Here is a 15,107-nt window from a genome sequence, read left to right on the forward strand (position 1 = left end):
TTTATATGTACCGTTTTCCAAGCTATGCCAGACCCGAAATGGGCCATCCCAATTACCAGCCAACTTTCCTTCTTTCGGATTACGCCTCGCCGATCCTTGTGCTCTCCATACCAGATCGCCTTCTTTAAAACTTCTTCTGATAAGATTAGAATTAAATCTACGAGCCATCCTCTGTTTGCAAGCTTCAGCTGTGATTTCTGCTCTGAGACGAGCTTCCTTCACCATATCCACTTCCGCTCGGAGAGACATATCATTGGTATTTTCATCAAAATGTATTCTTCGAAAATATGGTTCTCCGACCTCCACAGGTATCATGGCGTCGGTACCGTATGTTAGCCGAAATGGTGTTTCTTTAGTCGTGGACTGGGGCGTGCACCGGTAATCCCATAGAACCTCCAACAACTCTTCCGCCCAAGCTCCCTTAGCATCCCCAACCGTTTCTTCAGTTCGCCAAGTATTACTTTGTTTGCTGCTTCGGCCTGCCCATTAGCTTGCGGGTGTTCAACCGAGGTAAACCTGTGCTTGATACCGAGATCCTGGATGAACCGATTAAGTTTCTGATCGGTGAACTGTAAACCATTATCAGTAACAAGTGCATATGGGATGCCGAAGCGAGTAATGATATTTTTCCATAAAAATTTTTGAACATTGGCAGCTGTGATACTGGCAAGTGGCTCGGCCTCAACCCATTTTGTGAAATAATCCACAGCTACCAATAGAAACTTGCACTGTCCTTTGGCGATCGGGAAGGGACCTAGAATGTCCATACCCCACATCGCGAATGGCCACGGTGAGCTTATGCCGTGAAGTTCTTCAGCCGAAGCATGAATGAGGTTTCCATGTTGTTGGCAAGATGTACAATGTTTGACAAACTTCAAACAATCATTCCGGAGAGTAGGCCAATAGTATCCAGCGCGAAGCACCTTGGCAGCCAAAGTTCTTCCTCCCGAGTGAAAACTGCATATGCCTTCATGGATTTCTCTTAGAATATAATCAGCCTGTTCGGCCTCAACACACTTCAACTATGGGATCGAGAATCCTCTTCTGTATAGCTCTCCACCCACCATGGTATACCTAGAAACCTGAGTCCGAAGCTTTCTAGCAGCCAATGAGTCAGTCGGCACTCTTCCATGTTGAAGATAATCCACCATATCAGTAATCCAGGTCCGACTGGACCTCTCGGTTGCCAAACATTCGGCAGTGACCATACTTGGAGCTTCAAGATCTAAGTGTAGCGTGGTTCTCAGCTGGCCGGGTTTTCGCGTGCTACTTGCCAACCGAGCCAACTGATCTGCTCTTCCGTTACGCTCTCTGGGCGTGTGCTTCACTTGAACCTCTTCAAATGTGTCACGCATTCTTTGAAACAAGTGATAATATTTCAATAAGTTTGCATCTTTTACTTGAAAATTATTATTCACTTGCTCGGCTACAACTTTTGAATCTGTCCAGCATTCCAACCGGCTAACCCCAATTTCTCGGGCCAACCTTAACCCTACCAGCAGTGCTTCATATTCAGCTTGGTTATTTGAGGCTTTAAACGCAAATCGTAACGACTGTTCAAGAACTAATCCTGTAGGTCCTTCTAAAATTATACCAGCTCCACTGCCTTGGTTATTAGAAGAACCATCCACATGCATCGTCCATAAATCATTCTCAAAACAGCCCTTTGGCTGTAATTCATTGACAAAATCTGTCAAATATTGAGACTTGATCGGCCCTCGAGGCTCAAATACAATGTCAAACTCTGATAATTCAATCGACCAAGCCATCATTCTTCCTGTTAATTCTGGTTTGCGCAATACCTTAGATATCGGACAATTGGTTCGAACAACAACGTGGTGACTCTGAAAATACTGTCGGAGACGCCGAGCGGTATGGACAAGGCCTAGTGCCACCTTTTCCAAAAGTTGGTACCTCGTTTCAGCTTCTTGTAGCATTCGGCTAATAAAATAAATAGGTTGTTGTCCATCTTTTTCTTGAACTAGAACGGTACTTATTGCATCATTAGAAACACACAAGTAGACCACAATCGGTAACTGCAAGTCGGGTTTTGACAGTATAGGCGGCGAACCGAGACGCTCCTTTAAAGTTCGAAAGGCCTCTTCACATTCGTCAGACCATTCGAACTTTTTTGATTTTCTCAGCAATGCCACAATAGGTTTGGTTATTTCGGCCAAACAAGGGAGGAATCGTGACAACGCTGTAAGCCGACCTGTTAACTACTGGACCTGTTTGAGGCTTTGAGGACTTATCATGTTGATGATTGCCATACATTTGTCGGGATTAGTTTCAATACCCCTTGCCGACAGTATAAAGCCGAGGAACTTTCCCCCAGACACTCCAAACACGCACTTCTCCGGGTTGAGTCTCATATCATACTTGCGTAACTGCTGGAATGCCTCTGATAAGTCTAGCACATGCCGATCGACATTTATGGATTTAACAACCATATCATCTACGTACACCTCCATGTTCCTACCTATCTGGTGCTGAAAAACTTTGTTCATCAATCTCTGATAAGTTTCCCCTGCGTTTTTCAACCCAAAAGGCATTACTTGATAACAGTAATTGGCCGAATCAGTGATGAAAGCTGTTTTTTCTTCATCTCGGGTATGCATGGGGATTTGGTTATACCCCGAATAAGCATCAAGAAAAGTTAAAATTCCATGACCCGAGGCGCCATCAACTAATCGATCTATGTTTGGGAGCGGGTAGGCATCCTTAGGACATGCCTTATTGAGACTTGTGTAATCAGTGCACATTCTCCACTTCCCATTCGACTTTTTTACCATCACCACATTCGCCAACCAAGTAGTGTAGTGGACTTCCCGAATAAATCCGGCATCAAGTAACTTAGCAACCTCCATTTCAACTGCAAGCTTTCTTTCTGTCCCCATCTTCCTTTTACGTTGCACAATTGGTTTAGCCTCGGCACAGATGGATAACTTATGACACATGACCTTGGGATCCACTCCAGGCATGTCGGAAGGCGTCCATGCGAAAAGATCTTTATTTTCCATTATAACCCTACATAGGGCCGAACAGTGTTCCTCATTCATATCGGCACCGATGTACGTAACCTGGTCAGGATATGCACCTATCTGAAAATGTACTTTTGACTCTACTAGCTCCACACGCTCTTCGTTGTTCATTCTTGGATCAAGATCCCATACATGCTGCTCTACTAATGCCGAAACATTCACGTCGTGTGCTCTTTTTGATTTCGATTTCCTTTCTTCCATCTGTTCGACACGTAGACTAGCATAATAACACTCCCTAGCAGCCTTTTGATCGGCACGAATTGTAATTACATTTCCTTTGCCAGACGGAAACTTCATTGCCAAATGTGGCGTTGAGACAATGGCCCCTAATGCATTTAAAGATGGTCTGCCGAGGAGAATATTATACGAAGTGTTAGCATCGACCACAATATACTTCACTTGAACCTCTCTACTTTCCTTTTCATCAAAACAAAATCGTGTGAAAAGTTTTATATATCCCCTGGTACTGACTCTTTCTCCTGCAAAGCCGACCAACGGATCATCATAAGGGAGCAATTCTTTTTCAGAAATACCCAACTGCTTGAATGTGTTCCAATATAATATATCTGCCGAACTGCCCTGGTCGATCAATGTTTTCTTGACGATGCAATTGTGTATTTCTACACTAATAACCATCGGATCGTCCTGCTCTGGATCAATGCCTTTGAAGTCAGCATCGGTGAATGTTATTGTTGGTAACCGCCGAGAAGGCTGTCCATGAATGGAATTTACCGATCGGATGGCTCGAAGATGCCTCTTCCGAGCCGAAGAAGTTGTGCCTCCACCTGCAAATCCCCCTGCAATAGTATTAATGACTCTCCTATGCGAAGGTGCCGAGTCATCTTTTCGTTCGCGTGATCTACTTCTTTCACGCCGAGCTCTATCAGAGGTTCTACCGGAACGATCTTGCCTGTACCGATCTTGATATTTGGGTTGATATGTGCGAGTTTGGGACGAACCTGACCTGTCCACAAAGTTATGCAACTTACCCTGCTTAATCAAATCTTCAATTTTGTCTCTAAGGGCCGCACATTCATCAGTTGAATGTCCCCGATTACGATGATATCGGCAAGATTTACTAGTATCGGCCCGTGGTGGAGTGGATGCTCTCTTCGGAATTATTAACACTTCGGAAGCCAAAGCTTGTTCAAGTACTACCGAACGACTAGTGTTAAGTGGAGTGTATTGGGTGTATTTTGGACCCCGACTAGGCCGATCCCGAAGAGATATCTCCTTCCCTCGCCCCCTGTATGGTTGTTCTATCTGCTTGTCTACCTTGCCAGAAGATTCAGCTCGGGCCTGACTACGATATTCTGCCAATTCCTCCATCTGCATATATTTATCAGCCCTTCTTCTTAAATCATCCATGTCCAAAGGAGGTTTTTTACAGATACTATTAACGAACGGTCCTGGTTTTAATGCGGTTGTGAGATGATGGAATGCAACAGCAGGATTAAGATCTCGAATTTCCAACGCAACCTTATTAAACCGATCCATAAATGTCCGAAGAGACTCCTTCTTATCCTGCCTGATACCAACCAGAGACAAAGATGTTAGACTATGAGGGCGACTTGTCGCAAATTGAATAGTAAATTGTGAAGACAATGTGTTGAACGAGTCAATGGAATTGGGTGGGAGACGAGTGAACCAACTGAGAGCTCTGCCCTTAAGAGACGTGGGAAAAATCCTACACAACGCAGCATCATCTGTTGTACTCAAGGTTACCTGTGTCAGAAAAACATCTAAATGCTCATCAGGATCAGTAGTACCATCATATTTGTCAATGGGCAAAGCCTTCCAATTATCCATTAAAGGGAGTTGCATAATGGAAGGGGTAAAAGGGTGCCGGTGTGATCCGACAGTGGTCATATCTGCAGGACGACCCACAGTGGGTAAAGCTGAAGGAAACTTCTCAGGGGCTACTGCCGAAGCATGAGGAGCCGGCGTCTGTACCGCGTGAGACTGGTACGATCCTTGAGTTTGTGTTTTAGTAACATAAGTAGGTTTCCATGTTGTATCCTGACTTTTCAACGCTTCATTCTCAGCCCTCAAGGCCGAAAGCTCTCTTGCATCCTTCTCTCTTTGTTGTTTCATTAATTCCATTTCTTGTTTCAGCAAACGCACTGTTTCAGAGAGATCGGTTTCATCCACCACTTCCACATGCTCCTCAATGGGACGATCTTGCGTGTTTGTTCTCCTAGTTATCGGCATCGTTCTTCTCAACAAACTTCCAACCAACTTCGTTCGGTCCCACGGTGGGCGCCAAATGTACCTGTATAAGGATACACCAATAGTCTTCCTGAGTTCTGAAGGCCGAACGAACGCTCCAATCCGATATGAGTGAAAGGGTTTGTACCTGCAAAAGGCACTCCAACGCTCAAGTCAGCACGGGCACAGAAATCTAGGGTAATTAATGAACAGTGACGTTACCTTTTGACCTGAGCTATTTATACTGACATTCGTGGGCCCTGGACCTTATGGGCCCTGTAAAGACTTACCGTGCTAGGTAATACTTCTTAATCAGTTAATTAACCTTTGATGGTTTATTAATGATAACTAATAGAGATGAGCCAAACCAGGTAACCGATTGGCGATCGGCCACCTGATTCGGCCTTTCGGCGACCGATAAGAAGGTGGCTAAACATCCCTACCCGTACACTGGCCCCCAGCCTTGAAGGAAAACGGATTTTTCTTTAAGGGTAAAATGGAGATGGCGGTTAGGGTAAGATGAAGAGGCGCGCATTTATAACCGTTGGATCTCGGAAATCAAACGGTTATAAGTTTTCAACACTTTTAAAATTTCCCGCTTTCCTTCAAATCTATAAATAGGTTAAACTGTAGGGCCATTCGCACGCATTATTCTAATCCGAGTTGTGCTAACCCGAGTGCTTAGGAGCCGATCCGATTGTCCCTCGTTCTTTTGTGAAGAGATTGGTAAGTTTTTATTACCATGGTTGATACTTCAAGTTCCTCGGCTGACAGCTCTCGGTCATCGTCCTCCGAGGGGTCCTCGTCCAGTAGATCAAGCCACTCCAAATTGACTCAGTCCCCTATTGATGCCGAAATACTAGATGAAGGCAACGATTCTTCAGAAGGGACTTCTACTAGTGGAAGTGAAGAAGTCGAAGAAAAAACAACTCGGGTAGCAACCCGTCAACGATACGGCCCCTCCGATGTGCCTGGATACGAATGGGTGAATGGGGAAGTCACTTCTTATTATTCTCGGTATCAAGATACGCAGATGATTACTAATCTTCTAGATTACACAAACTGTCTGAACTTTGATACCAACGAAAATCCCTATCCGATTAGGATTCGGTCATGCCGAAATAATGCCTTTCCAAACCCTGACATGGTCTGCCTTGATCAAAGTGGTGGAAAGATGGAATCATTCTACATATATGACTGTCTTCTTCGGGATCTCAAAGTCAAATTGCCATTTGACGAGTTTACTATAGGAGTGCTGACAGTGTTGAACGTGGCCCCTTGTGTTGGTGGGCAAAGGAGTAGATGGTTGACAGAGTTTGGTAATGCCTCTCTAGGCGCCTTCATATGGGATGTTTGGTAAGAGTTTGGTGTTGTTCTTGTCAAGGTGAGTATTGTAATGCCTCTCCAGGCATTGTTTGTGGTAGGTTTTTTTCTTAATTTCATTTTTATTTAGCTCCAGCTCTTTCATCTTTGAAGCTTGCCTTTTTCTGCTATCATTTTTTTAATGCTTCGGCTTTTTTTTTTTACATTTTCAAAGCTTGCCTTTTTCTCATGTTGCTTTTGCTTTTTTATTGTCATCATTGGTGGAAGAATCTATTCGCATGATGTTATTTGCTGAATCTTTATTAGTGAGTATTATTTTGGAAGCCACTCCTGGCTTTGGATTAAGGAGCCATTTCTGGTCTTGGCATTCTCTTAGATCATCCTTCATTCAGTTGAGGAGTAGGGCGTGATGGCCTCTTCGTGCTTATGGGCTTGCTTATCCCGTCTTGCTGTTGATGTGTCTTTTAGCTTGGTGGTTATATGAAACCACTTGTATGGAATGCCCTTGTTGGGGCTATGCTTTTTGACATCATCTCGGATTTTAAGGCACTATATAGTTGTTGATCTTTTTTGCGAGTGCTTCAGCCTCTTGATTCCTCCAGCAAGTGATGGGTAGACACACACAAAGAATGCAAGAATGTAAAAGAAAATGCAAAGGAGAAATGGATTGGATTTTTATTTTATTTTTTTTTTTAATGAACTTATACCCTTTTGTGCACGCTTGTGTCATATGCATGTTATGCAATGATGCTTCTATGCTAATGCTTAAAATGCAAATTTATTTTTACTTTCAAGAAATTAATCTATGCGCATTGATCAATGACATTGACTGTTAGCCTTTAGCCCTGTCGAATTCAGTGTTGCTTCTTGAACCTGAGGTTTGTGTAGTTCAGCCCTCTCGCTTGTACTGGATGTGATATGTTAGCCCTTAGATCAGGTGTACCTAGACTCTGTTCTAGGACACCTCCATCTTTTCCTTGTGAGTATTCACTGTGCATACTCCGTGTATCTCTCAAATTTATCTTAATGCCATATAGGTCAAGAGGAAAGAGAGGAAGAGGATATATATACATATTTTTTTGCAGAAGTTTTGTTAGAAAAGATTTTTTTCAAAAATGGTTTATAGAAGAATGGTTGGCCGAGGTAGGCTAGTGGTTTAGGCTAATGAACAAGCACATTCAAAGTGAGGAAATCATTTTCCACGTTAGCTTATTATTTCCTTCAAAGTTAAGTGATGACTTGGGATTGCATATTGATTAAATGATCTTCTCGAGCCGCCTTTCGATTTTCAGCTCAGGATGCTGCTTTGTCCTAACTTTTGCCTAGGTTACTTGAGATGTGTTCCCTAGCGGACATTTTCTTTTGATCCTTACTTTTGCCTAGGTTACCCTTTTTATTTGTGGGTTGCCTAGCAGATCTTGCCCTGACTTTTGTGCAGCCCCCTTAGTGGGTTTCCTGCCGGGCCTTTGTCTTTGCAGCATTTTCGATCATTTTTCATTCCTTCATTAAAGGCGGATGCCCCTTGCACTGATTTCGTTTGGGCTTTATCCATAAGTCATGTCAAATTTGATTGATCTTTATGTGTTTTTTTTATGGTGTATAAAGCCATTGTTTGTAATGACGTCCTTATTTCAAATGTACTTGTTCATTTAGGGTTTATTGACGAGGCTTAGAGTAGATAAAAGGGAGAAGAGAAATGAAGTAGAAAAGTATATGGCATTAAAATGAAATTTTCAATTTACACGTGCCCATTTAATGTAGCTCGAGGGCCCGGGCATGCCCCGAGTTCGTGATTCATACACAGAGAAGTAGAGGGAGGTTGCCCCTTAGAGAGGCCTAGGTTGTCAGACTGTAGGACTAGTCCCACACTTGCTTGGATGTGGCACTTCAGAAGATCTCGTGTAGAGGGAGGTCCTTTGGCTTCTTCTCTCGTGAAGGTGTTGTCAATCTGTATCTTGAGTCTTTCCTAAGAGGTAGGAATGGGTAGAAGCAATGATAGAGCTTTCCATGGAGTCTTGTTTCTCAAAAGGAACATTCAAGCTGTCTCTCAATTTTCAGCTCGAACAAACATAGCTTCTTTTTTTGCCTAGTATGCCCTTTGCGGGTTTTCATTCTAGCAGCTTCTTAACAAACAATGTTTCTCTCTTGTTGAAATCATCTTTCAAGAAAGCCCCATTCACTTTGCCTTTTGAGGGATTCGTCCTCCTTAGGTTCTCTTCCTTAGCCTGCAACTCGTTAGGAGTGTGGATTCGGCCATTCCTATTCTGCTTGGATTTCTTAGTTGCACGACACGACTTTATTTTCTTTGGGGCAAGAGTTGGCGTCTTAATGATCGAGGAGTTTTTTACCTTAAACTCTTTATGCATGGCTTATTTTCCATTATTTTTGACTAACGCACATAGGTCAATTTCCTTTTTTTATTCTCATTTATTCTTTTACAAGGAGGGATATGTTCTAAATGAATGTAATGCAAACATGTAGAGAAAGTTAAGAAAAATAAATATCAGTCTCATTGATTTGTTTATTTGTGAATGCTTAAATAAATTTTGACAGTATTAACTTACTTTAACAAACATATCAAAGCAAGGGCCCAATCATAGTATTATTTTTAAAGATTGATTTGGGCTTTTCTTTAGAGCGCAGGTACTGTCGTATATTAGAGCATTCACTTTTCTTAACTTTCTATACGTACTGCAACCTAATCCTCCTTAGCTAATAAAATAAAATGAATGAAATTAATGAGCTAATCTAGAAGGCATGTCATATTTTTTTCCTAATCTTTATCATGTTTCTATTATCTAAAAGGGAATGATGCATGGTAAAAAAGAGATTTCTTTTATAATTTTTTTTTTTACAAAAAAGAAACTACCTATATGATGTTAATAGAATGTTGACCTAAGAATGTACAAATGGGTATACAATTTTTATTATTTTTATTTTTATTTTTTATTATCTTTATTATTTGCTTATTATAAAATTCCAATCCATCTTATTAGAACAAAATAATACAAACAAATACACACACATATGCTCAATCAACGTACACCCATGAACGATCATGATCAAATCATTGGACTGTGGTCCCTGTCAAGAAAAGTGCGTTGTATAGGACGGTTCTAATCTCACTGGTCTTTAAGGCCCCCAAGGTGCCCCCATTATAGGGACCCAGTATCTTTGTCGCCGTCACCTGACAAACTCTAAGGTCTGTCGCAGTATTTCGGGCTAGAGTAACCGGTTATCACCTTGATTGTGATTTTTGACAAGGCTCGCAGGCTCCAAGGCCAAACTTGGGCCGGTCGTACGTCAAGCACTCCCTATGTTTAATACCCTCATGCCCCCGGGTGTAGGGGGAACTGTTGTGTGCAAAGGCTCGTGTACAATTTTATTTCAAAAAAGTGCGGAATTTAAATAAGCAAATAGATATCAAAGCCAAACAAAGAAAACAAACAAGGTAAAGGGGAAAAATATTTAAATTATTATTCTTATTTTATTAACTTTATCATTTATTTGGGCCTGACCCTCTTAAAACGTCCCCAGTGGAGTTGCCATCTGTCGCAACCCGAAAATTTCCGATCTCGCGACATATGGTTCAGACATCCTTTTAAAAGTCTCATCAATTAAGGAATGCCCGAACACCAGACTAATCCTTAATTAATGGTTTTGAAAATAGGTTCATGGAGTCGCCACCAATATTTTACTCAAAACATTGGAAAAAGAAAAGATTTTTTTTAAAATCCAACTATGGCCTTGATAACCAGAATTGAGTTCGGGGGTCGGTTACGTGTAGGGAAGGTATTAAGCACCCCTACAACGCCCTTAATCGGTACCCTTTGATGAAGTTAACGAGATAAGAATTAATAAATTAAATATTGAATCCCCTTTATTAATATTTATTTACATACTTAAAATATAAATTGAGCGATTAACCCTAAAATATCTACATTATGACGTTTATTATAACAAATTGAAAAAGAGATAAAGATGAGAAATAAAAGAAAGAGAAGAAGATTGACTAAAATACCTCTTGAAAGAGCTTTATTGAATCTTCAAATATAGAGAAGGTGCTTTGTGGCAACCTTTCGCACTATAGTATACCTCACAGATCTCAAGAAATACAATAAGAGGGAGAGAGAATATAGAGATGCGACACAAATCTCAAGAAATATAATAGAAGGGAGAGAGATAGAGAATTTTCGTGCTCAAAGGAGTCTTATTCAAAATTTCTCTGGCCGCCATGAGAACTGTGCCCGAGGCTTCAATTTATAGGAATCAGAAGGGGCCAGAACAGCCTGTTCCAGATTCGGAACGGCCCATTCTGGTCCAATTGTAAGGTGCAAATTTTGTGCCCTGGAACGGCCCGTTCTGAAAACGGAACAGCCCGTTCCAGAGTAGAAATTAACACCAAATTTGCCTTTCCAGAACGGCCCGTTCCAAATGTGCCTTGTTTGGAACGGCCTGTTCTGGTATTGGAACGGCCCGTTCCGCCTGATAAATTTTAGGTGTTTAGTTATGTTGGAACGGCCCGTTCCGATATTGGAACGGCCCGTTCCGATATTGGAACGGCCCGTTCCGGGATTCAGAACGGCCCGTTCCGATTTTGGAACGGTCCGTTCTGATTTTGGAACGGTCCGTTCTGATTTTGGAACGGTCCGTTCTGATTTTGGAACGGTCCGTTCTGATTTTGGAACAGCTCGTTCCGGGCTACTAAAACTACCTTATTTGGCCTTTAGGCTTTCTGATGTCCTATCTTGTTGTTTGCCTGCTTCGGAAGCTCCTTCCCTTCATAACGGAGGTCCATTTCTTTGTTTGTGTGCCCCCCCCGGACGAAATTGGGTGTCTACAGTAGCAGAGTCAAATCTGTTAGACTTCTCACATTGAAGAGAGAATTTGAATTGATGAAGATGAAGGATAATGAATCTGTCAAAGATTATTCTGGCAGATTAATGGATGTTGTGAACCAAATGCGACTTCTTGGTGAAACATCATTTACATATCTAAAGGTTGTCAAGAAAATCATGGTTTCGGTGCCTGAAAGATTTGAAGCCAAGATTTCTACAATTGAAGAGTCTTGAGATTTGCAAACTCTCACAATTACTGAATTGACCAGCAAGCTTCACACGCAAGAGCAAAGAGTCTCCATTAGAAGTGATGAAGCTGTTGAAGGTGCCTTTCGAGCAAAGCATAATGGAACGAATTTTGGAAAGTCACGAACTTTCAATAAGAACAAAGGAAAAAGATGAAGGTTCTTCGAGAAAAGGAAATTTTTTGCCTTGTTCTCATTGCCAAAAAACCAACCATTCTAAAGAAGATTGTTGGTTTAAAGATAAACCACTTTTTCACTGTAATTTTTGCAATAAAAATGGTCACAGTGAAAAGTATTGCAGATTAAAGAAGAATCAGCCTGAACAACAACTAGAAAAATAGGCAAATGTGGTTGAAGAAAAAAATGATGATGAAGATGAGTATTTATTTATGGCATCTCAAGAATTCAATTCACATGAATTGAATACTTGGCTCATTGACAGTGGTTGCACTAGTCACATGACTAAATATTTATCATTTTTTACCTCCATTGACAAATCAATTGAGTCGAAAGTCAAGATGGGAAATGGTGAAATTGTACAAGCAAATGGAAAAGGAACAATTTCTATTGCAACCAAGAAAGGTATGATAATTGTTAAAGATGTTCTCTACATTCTAAAATTGGATCAAAATGTTCTTAGTGTTCCACAAATGCTAAGGAGCGGTTATGGAGTCTCTTTTAAAGAGAATTATTGTTTTATCATGGATGAACATGGTTTAGAGATTGCAAAGATTGAGATGACCAAAAACGGTTTTTATTTGAAATTTGATTTGATTGAAGATCATGATTTTATTGCTAAAATTGATAAGAGTAATGTTTGGCATGGAAGATTTGGTCACACTTTTATGCAAGATGTATTTGATATGACAAATTCTAACAAATGGTATTCAAAGACAAGAGTTAGATTGAATAACAGAAAATCAATTGGCAGACATATTTACAAAGGCACTTCCAAAAGGAAAGTTTGAGAACTTGAGAGGGAAACTTCGAGTTAATAGCTACTGATACAAGGAGGAGTGTTGAGAATCTGAATCAGCATCTATTATTTATTTCATATTAATGGAGCATTATTAGAATTCCTACGATTATGAATTTTAATTATAGGAATTATAGGTGCTGTTACACTTTTATGAGTATTTATATTTGTTATTTAATTTTATGTTTATGAGCAGAATTTGTATCAGCTTTCAATTATGTATTTAAAAGGCTGCAAGTATGAATAAAAAATATGAGTTTAAGGCTTCTAATTCTTCTTGAATTCCAACAGTCTCTAAATCACACACCGATTATTTCACATTCACGAAGAAAACAAGTTAAGAAAAACAAACAAATCATAACTCATTAGAAATATCGAAGTAATGACCAAGAGATAAAAGTAAACCGAAAAATGCCTAAATCCTACTGAAATTTTCCCAATGACTAGCCAATTGAAGCAAGGTTTGTGCAGAAGAACCATCCTTTAATGCATTAGTATCGAAATCTCTTAAATTCCTCATTCTTTCACACATTTCTTTACCTTCTTCCCCTTCCATCAGACACTTTACCACCTTTGCGATTTCCTCCTTCTCCACTATGCCTTCATCATTCAATTTTGGCCTTAATGCCACTTTAAGTCCATTGGTTAACAACACAGCATTCATCTTCTGCTCTGCAAAGAGTGGCCATGTTATTAAAGGCATTCCCTCTTGAACACTCTCCAAGGTTGAGTTCCAACCACAATGGGTTAGGAATCCACCAACTGAATTGTGACTAAGGACCTGAACCTGAGGTGCCCATAAAGGCACAACCAAACCTTTATCCTTTGTCCTTTCCAAAAATCCACTTGGTAAGAATTGTAAAGGGTCCTCCTTTGTAGCTTCAAGGTAAGCAGAACAAGCTAAATTACTTGGTGCTCTCAAAACCCAAAAGAACCTTTGGCAACTCAATTCCAAACCATAAGCTAATTCATTGATTTGTTGTTGAGAGAGTGTTCCACCACTTCCAATTGAAACATACAACACTGAACAAGGTGGCAGCTTGTCCAACCATCTCAAACACTTATCTGACTAAGCAACCTCATTGCTTGACCCTTTCTGTGTAATGGGTCCTACCGGGTATAATTTGATCTTCCCATCTCCAAACTCTACCAACGCTCTTATAGCACTTGGTTCCATTTCTAAGAAGGTGTTGATAATAATCCCATCAGCTGCAACCATTGCTTTGGCAGTTTGAAGAAACTGTTTGTAATCTTCACTAGATCGACTTTGGAGTGCATCCGGAAGATCAACCCTCATAACAGGTACACAACCTGGGAACTTTATAGGTTCTGTAAGGTTTGTGTACTCACTTGAAACTTCCTTATCCAATTTTGGAGCGTGGAAAAGCAATGACAAAACCAAAGCTGAACTAGGGAAATAAAAATAGGATAGGGATTTGAACTCCTTTGCAAATTCCAAGGCTTGAAACGCAAAAACATCTACCACCAAGGCAGTTAAAGGGTCTTTGGAGAATCTGGATTTGAGGACCAGGACCTCATGTATTGATGGCAGAGAATGAGTAACAGTGAGTTGAATTAGGATTGCAGGGTGTACTCCTTGGGGCAATTGTTCTTTGTTAATGGGAGGAAGTAAGATGGTGTGCATGTTTGAAGGAAGAGTTTTAAGGTAGGTTTGGAAGATTCTGGGGGTGGCCCAAGCGAGGGAATGATGCAAGTCACATGAAAATTTGGGTGATGCAGATGCTTCACAAGTCGCTTGCTAAAATCAGTTATTGGGACCAAGTGGGTGAAACCAGGACTTGAAACAAGAGCTACGTGAGTTGGTTTCTCCATATAGATGCTGACTGAAGAGTATATAGACTTTAGTTTTTTGCTTGTTCACAAAATCGTTATATATGACGAAAGGATTCTCTTACAAATATAATATAGAAAATCATTCACTTTCTGTTCTCCAATATACACATAATATAATAAGAATTTACATGTAGCAGATCTTAGATTCGCTTTCTTTATTTGAATGTTACTTACACAGCTTTCAAAGTGTAAGACATGATGATGTAAGTGCATACGAACTAAACTGCATTTTCCTCTGAACCTCATTATGACTCGTCTTTAATTTTCTTGATCCTGTGGAAACTTGTTTGTGGTTTAATTAATGGTTCGCTGTTGCTTTCAAATTGAAACTTTGCTTTCATTCTCCCTCTATCATTGGAAGGCCCGAAGACTTTTAGCAGCTTAATTTTCTAAAATCTTTTTGCTTTAATTTGCAATTCAATCGCTTTATTTCTTATTGTTTTCATTTTGGGTATTGTTCTTGTCTTTTAGTTTTTCAACTTTCACCAATGTAAATAAATGGAAAATGATTGTAACTTTGAAACATACATTGGAAATTTTATGGTTGGAATATCGTTTCTTTTCACATTTGGAATAGTTATATATAATTTTTATTACTGTAATAAGTTTAATTAATAAATTC

At 40.3% G+C, this 15,107-nt stretch overlaps 4 protein-coding genes across 4 annotated transcripts; 1 reads left to right on the forward strand and 3 right to left on the reverse strand.

Moving 5' to 3' along the window:
* Positions 1-332: 332 nt before the first annotated feature.
* LOC145957329 (uncharacterized) lies at positions 333-1,937 on the reverse strand. Its single transcript, XM_083073565.1, has 2 exons — positions 1,083-1,937; positions 333-998 (listed from the first exon to the last, which is right to left on the reverse strand). The coding sequence occupies exons 1-2, from the start codon at positions 1,935-1,937 to the stop codon at positions 333-335; spliced, it is 1,521 nt and encodes a 506-aa protein (XP_082929691.1).
* Positions 1,938-2,219: 282 nt separating this feature from the next.
* On the reverse strand, positions 2,220-5,252 carry LOC145957330 (uncharacterized). The gene has a single exon (XM_083073566.1). The coding sequence runs from the start codon at positions 5,250-5,252 to the stop codon at positions 2,220-2,222; it is 3,033 nt and encodes a 1,010-aa protein (XP_082929692.1).
* A 6,921-nt stretch (positions 5,253-12,173) lies between these two features.
* On the forward strand, positions 12,174-12,623 carry LOC145949262 (uncharacterized). The gene has a single exon (XM_083073567.1). It carries the CDS (start codon positions 12,174-12,176, stop codon positions 12,621-12,623), a length of 450 nt encoding a protein of 149 aa, XP_082929693.1.
* A 345-nt stretch (positions 12,624-12,968) lies between these two features.
* Positions 12,969-14,496, reverse strand: LOC109788527 (hydroquinone glucosyltransferase). The gene is given in 2 exon segments (XM_083072517.1): positions 12,969-14,302; positions 14,305-14,496. Coding segments are annotated over 2 exon segments (1,416 nt in total). The 5' UTR covers positions 14,465-14,496; the 3' UTR covers positions 12,969-13,046.
* Between the last annotated feature and the right edge of the window lie 611 nt (positions 14,497-15,107).

Source organism: Cajanus cajan, chromosome 4 (assembly GCF_000230855.2).
Source record: "Cajanus cajan strain Asha chromosome 4, NIPB_CcT2T_4, whole genome shotgun sequence".
NCBI lineage: Eukaryota > Viridiplantae > Streptophyta > Magnoliopsida > Fabales > Fabaceae > Cajanus > Cajanus cajan.

Bases quoted from the DNA above. Each gene is read 5' to 3' on its own strand.
- LOC145957330 (XM_083073566.1), bottom strand. From the start codon at position 5,252: ATGCCGATAACTAGGAGAACAAACACGCAAGATCGTCCCATTGAGGAG.
- LOC145949262 (XM_083073567.1), top strand. From the start codon at position 12,174: ATGGGAAATGGTGAAATTGTACAAGCAAATGGAAAAGGAACAATTTCT.
- LOC145957329 (XM_083073565.1), bottom strand. From the start codon at position 1,937: ATGCTACAAGAAGCTGAAACGAGGTACCAACTTTTGGAAAAGGTGGCA. The intron at 999-1,082 runs GTTTCTAGGTAT...GAGGCCGAACAG, and splicing joins CTAGAAAGCTTCGGACTCAG to GCTGATTATATTCTAAGAGA.